This window comes from Sphaeroforma arctica (assembly GCF_001186125.1).
Source record: "Sphaeroforma arctica JP610 unplaced genomic scaffold supercont1.219, whole genome shotgun sequence".
Lineage (NCBI taxonomy): Eukaryota > Ichthyosporea > Ichthyophonida > Sphaeroforma > Sphaeroforma arctica.
Window position 1 is genome coordinate 98,614 of NW_014040339.1, and position 6,239 is coordinate 104,852.

General features: G+C 39.7%; 1 protein-coding gene across 1 annotated transcript in view; it reads right to left on the bottom strand.

Annotated features, from left to right (window-relative positions):
• Positions 1-3,988, bottom strand: part of SARC_04064 (hypothetical protein) — a 5,417-nt gene extending 1,429 nt beyond the window's left edge. The window contains exons 1-4 of the mRNA XM_014302132.1: positions 3,625-3,988; positions 2,694-2,838; positions 1,492-1,752; positions 266-416 (exon numbers count right to left, since the gene is read on the bottom strand). Of these exons, the coding sequence (XP_014157607.1) occupies positions 266-416; positions 1,492-1,752; positions 2,694-2,838; positions 3,625-3,878 (811 nt within the window). The 5' untranslated portion in view covers positions 3,879-3,988. The remainder of the gene's footprint in view (positions 1-265; positions 417-1,491; positions 1,753-2,693; positions 2,839-3,624) is intronic.
• Positions 3,989-6,239: the final 2,251 nt, after the last annotated feature.

Genomic DNA, 6,239 nt, shown 5'->3' on the forward strand with positions numbered 1-6,239 from the left:
TATAGATATCAACGATGACTCTATGTAACGATATATGTGCATATAAGCGTAACTATAAGAATATATGTATGTATGTACGTATTTAGTTGTCGAAAACATGTAGATTAGATAAAATATCTATCTATACACACGCATATATATATGTAGATAAACAAAACTCTAGCACACACTATTGTGCTATGAAAAGGTAGATGATAACTGCATGTACATACGCATGTATATAAGCACAATACATCAGCCTTGATGGGATGCATTCTATACTTACCAATAACGGTGGTCGTTAGCGCAGAGTTGACCTTCGTGCAGTGGAAGATGGAGAAGTTGAGGACAAAGCCCATCACCGAAGCACCAACAAAGTAGAAGAGAAAATAGAAGTTACCCCAGTCGGCGAACTCAACTACACTGCCCCACTCACCCTATTACAAAACAAGTGCGTTGCGGATGAGAAGAAAGGTATGGCTCAGAAATTGTTCAGAGCTGATATGGAACGATTGATGATAACTTTTGGCTGTCGAAGCATTGTATTTTTGGGTTATACGATTTTTGACAATAAAACCGAAACGATGAAACTGATATCAAAACGATATGTCCATTCCGATGAGAGATTAAGGTGGAAGTGGTGCAACTGCAGTGCCATAAAGCTCTTGAGATTGTAGTTGCACTAGTAAAGCTGCTACTACGATGTAGTAGACATTGCTGGCATACTGACACACACGCTTCAACTATCGTTATATAATCTAATGCTACACATTTTTGTGTGATAAGCTGTATAAATGGGAGCACATTTGGAACAGTCACATTTAACTAGCTCATGCAGCTGTCGATGTGCCGAGTGCTATACATGGTTGTGTATTTCAGAGTGATTATAATGCTTCCATTGTATGACCTCATTAACAGTTCCGCCAAAAATCGACCAAGTAGACTGCCATATTTACTTGATAGCGCATATGGAGTATCACATGTGTATGAAAGTTTCAGTTGTCAGACGAATACATACCCAGAAGTGCAATAAGCAAACACAGTCATAGTATCTACTTTCTGCTTCCGAACACTCATTACGCACCAATTTTCATACAAACATCCCGAGAAAGCTACCGCACAGCCGTTGAAAATAAACGAGGATACACGCGGGTACACAAATCAAACCAGTATACGCTAATAATATGTACAGGAGAAAAGGGGGAGGGAAAAGAAGTCAGTCAAACACTATTTGACGGCAAGTACCGCATGTTATCTATTAAACAACGAACTACCTAGACTGCAAATCTTGATGGTAACACATATTTGCGCAGAAAAATTAGTATATATATAGCATATACCATATAGTATATATCATAACATATAGTATATATCATAACATATATATATATATATATATATATATATATATATAAAAACATATATATATATATATATAGTATGGATACAGACATATATCATATACATATAATGACATATCCATATTACCCATAGGAACGTCAAGAAACATACCTGGTACACAAAGATGAACAGCAGCAAGGGGAACGAAAACAATGTATTGTAGTACATCAGTCCGAAGGTGCCCAGCTCCTTGCTCTCGAGCTTTTTCTTGATTACCACGCCATTAGCCGCTGTTGCCAGATTGTTGATCATGATAAATGTGTAACCCGCCATATCGAACGAGAGATCGTCTACTGCGGCCACCAGAGCACCAAAAACCATAAGGAAGACACAGAACTTGACATTGCGGGAAGATACGTTGCCTAGCAACCACTGTTTGAAAAGGAAGAGATGACGGGTCCGTCAGAGATACATAGAGGTTGAGAATGCTTCATCTAGTAGCCACTCACGAGAGTAATATTAGGGCTCGGTGAACAGCATGGGAACGTAAATTCCTGCATAGACGTGTCGTTTTGTGGCACAATCACAATCACTGAAATCACAACCGCAACCCAAAAAGGTCCTTGCACTAATAAAAGATCACAGCTATATAGTCAGTTGCGAATTGGATGCATTGTATGGAGACAGCCACATGTGACACACTCTTGTAAGCCGTGCGCCCTATCGCAAATAAACTGCAAGACTTGCATAGAGGGTTAAGATAGATAGTATATAAAGATCAAGTCGCACTCAGAGTCAAAGAATACGCTTTAGCTTCTGTTAGACATATTGGTTTCCCGAATCATCCGAATACAGACCACGAGATATAAGTGTGATAGGATTCTAAGGTCAAGAACGCCTGCGCGTCAGTCAGGGCGAGCCACAATGATTTCAATTGACGCATTAGATTTTCATATGACTGTCTACATCGATCACGAGAGCAATAATACATATACAGCACCTGAAAGTACGCCTATGTGTGTTCATGTATAAAGACACAGACTTGAAATTCAGAATGCATGCGCGAGCTGTGTGATGCGGTTCGATGTGTAAGAGTTCCCTGGCTGACAATGTCGTTTAGTCATATGTGTGCATTGTAACACATTTAAGCGGCCTACTGGACGCTCAGGAGGCCGTATCTGAGATTTAAATATATTGAGCTTTGCACTGAACAAGGGCGTGCTGAAGTACAGCCTGCGGAATAAAGTCTACCACTAGTCCATGACCTCGTGTTTCGTGGTATAGCATTAGTATGTCACGCAGCCATACTAATAGGCACACGTGCAACGCTCATACTTGACTTCTATTCTAATTAAGAAGAATTAGATACATACCCCTTCCAGAATCATAGTGAACACAATGCTGAATCGTCTAAGCACCGTGAACATTGGGATACTGATCTTCTGTGTGCCGCCCAGGCCAGTCAGCGTATTCAACATAAAGATGAAAGGTAGAGGGAACACCTTCCAAAAGTGCTTCCTGAGAGGCGATCGAAGTGAATGCATAAGACATGCTGTAGAAGAGCGAATTTATAAACAAATAGCTTCGCTAAACATTGATTTTATGTGTCAGAAATACGGAGAATTGCACTCAGGGGCTAAACAATACTAATACCAAGCAGTGAACGTTTGTAGCAATCAGCAACCAGAGAGGAAGTCTGTAATTACAAATTGAACATGAACAACTCCTTTGTCTTGCGAATGGAAAATATATTTCGTAAACTCACTTATGCTTATATAGGATATATCTATACACATACAAGCAAGGTGATGAAAGAAAATTGTATGCCGGACAAGATTTCTCAAACATGTACGTTGAGTCCCGGCATATTCCAACAATATATAGTATAGCTGAATTGTCGTTTACATATGTACGATATGGTTAATGCACATGCACGGTATAGTTTATAGTTTATGTTTACAATCCGAATGTCTCGGGGTACATATATAATTACAACATCAAACACGCACCGACTTCTTTCTACAGGTGAAGCATAGAAAGTGAATAACTTAAACAATATGTCGCAGCGAATCCCACAATACGAACAACGCGTACATGCCATGTCGATTTTACCCCTAAACAGATCCTTCTGACGCCCAGTACGCAGTATACAATATTCTTGTTGGATCTAGAAGGATACTGGGATACAACACAAGTCGTGCACATGGTCTAAGCCATACAATCGCGACACCACTATAACCCAGCAGATGGTATTGGTACATGTACAAGTATTTATAGCGTGTACCACGTATATGAAATACATACATGTCGAAATCGGGATATGTAATCAAATTTGTCGTTTTTCCGGCCTCCAGACAGAAGATTGTGGCCACAAACTGGCACAGCGCGAGAAACAAGAAAGATGGGAAGTGGTATGATGTGAGCACAATCTTGTTCATGAACATGATGGAGAAGGAAGTAGTGGCATAGAACATGCCGGCCAGACCCTGTTGGCGCATGGTCGGGCCGACCTCGCTGTCCTTTCGGTGTATAGTCTGAGACATATTGGGGGCAACCATGTAGTCAAGTGTAAACGGTGAGGATCAAGATTGTAGTCAACCTCGTCGATAACTAATCTCTTCGTGTCTTTAGGCTTGATATCTTACACGTAAGTATGAGAATGCTCAACTTAAAGGTAACTGTCTGTATATAAGAGATATACTGTACATACATTTGTACAATTTTTTATTCCTATGCTCTATACACAAGTATAACTCGTCAGTGCAGTTTTGGTTTTTGGATGATGGTTTTTGGATTTGAACAAACGTTTTTATCGTATTTGACATGATTTGAGAATACTTTCGAAGCTGACAAATTCGGGGCATCCTAAAAGCCCTGAGTAGTAAGTGATTGCTAATCCAAATGTTTATCCTACTGAACCTAAAATCTTTTTTTAATTTGGAAACACCACTTCCTCAAAATAACGGAGTTGTAGCGATAACAGTGGCCAATACCGTGCCAGTGATCCTTTTCTATCGGGCATCTCTGTGGCTAATACCGATTTTAGTATAAAAATGTTGGCAAATTTTTACCTAGTAATAAAGAGTTTTCCACCAATAGTCATGCCGTAATAAACGCAACGTGACTGAACTCTGCATTATGTATTGATAATAAGCTAAGACGGAAATCGGAGGTGTATATAACTTGAATTGTTACTTGCGGAACAAGTCAACAAGGGGTTATCTTTTATCACTTGTATCTCCATTTCATGTGCAGTACTGACATGTCCGATGATCAGAGTCATTGAGACCGTGACTCTCTGACGACTTGAACTTCTGGACGTCTCCCCATAGAAGTCTTCCTCTCTAAGAAGAGTAGAGGGCTTAGGATCTCCGTTCGAAATATTCCAAGGAACACTTTATACAAATAAATTACTAATAAATAATTGATTCACGAGTCCCCTTTCACCGTCTTCACTGACGACCTGTCATTGTGTATCAGTAAGTTTTGTTTTTTCTTATCATTTGATGCTCAATACAATTTAATCACTCGCAGGCAGATCACTATTATAATCTGCAACATCATCTCACCTGAACGCAACTCCCCAAATGCAGCCTGAAATGAACCTGTGCACTATTCAACGCCCTGGAACAACGATACACGTTTCAAGACCAATGAGGATCGGTATATTTTTGTATATTCAGCATAAAAACCATATGCTGCAGTCGGATGTACATCACCTTACTTCAAACCTGGACTTTAACAGAGCATGGAACTCGAAGTAGTGACCCTATTGAGAATATAGATAGCGGAAATGGCTTGTACTGACCTGCTCTTGAAAATCACCTGGACACTTTTTCGAGAAAAAAAAGTTTGGTTCGAGCTCCGCCAAAACCAAAAATCTCAAAAATTAGCCGTTTTGGATATGCCATTATATACACTATTTGGGTCGATATCAGACACTTTTAGGGTCGATTATGGCACAATTTAATACCTTGAAATTCCTGACAATTATCCAAGAGTCTCCATTAACATGTGTTGTCACTCACAAAGTTAGAAAACACTGATATGAGAAGTATATGTTGATAAAATGTGTGCACACTTATCTTTGGTAGTTTCTGTCGTGATAAGCATGTCGAACAGGTGAAGGCACTTGAGTGGTGGCCGGGTGAAGATACACAACTTAGGAGACAGACAAACGAACAAGTCTACTGCAGTTATACAAGATGAAGAATTTGAACCTGATGATATAGAGTTGACTAGTGATGAGGATAGTGCTTCTGAAAGGGTAGAAGCTATCGTGGATGTTTTACTAGATGATTAGATGATATGAAGTATTCGAATAACCGATGGGAGGCTGTCTACGCAAGTGTGTTAGCAAGGACAGACAGAAGAAAGTGGTTGGAAGCAAAGAAGATCTGATTAGGAACCGATGGTATAATCATGAAGTCTTTCTTCAGTATGAACCCAAAGGTAGTAAATCCTAAACCCTAAACCCTAATACCGAGATGGGCAAAAAACAAAACGCCCGAAGGGCTTTTTCCATTGGCTGATAGGTGCCGCAGACGGCGTTTTGGCGGGGGTTTTGTTGGCAAACATTGCTGCAAACAAATATTGTATGTAAATTCACTAAATATTTATTTATCATGTGTCTGAATCGTGTGTATATTCTTTTCTCCGCAGTAGGGTCGACTGTTTCAATGAGTAGTCACAAAGGCGCACGTAATGATAGTGGCCGTAAGAGGTGTTCTTCTTTACGCTTGCGATATCACACATTTTGATGACTCTTCTATAATTTTTGTGGATTAATCTGCGTACGATGAATCAAGTCGGTAGCGGACTTGAACTAGGATCATACGTACTGATACGTTTTGCAAACACGAGCTTTGCATATACTTGGCAAACTTTTAAACCACCATACTAGATTTCAACAAAACTAA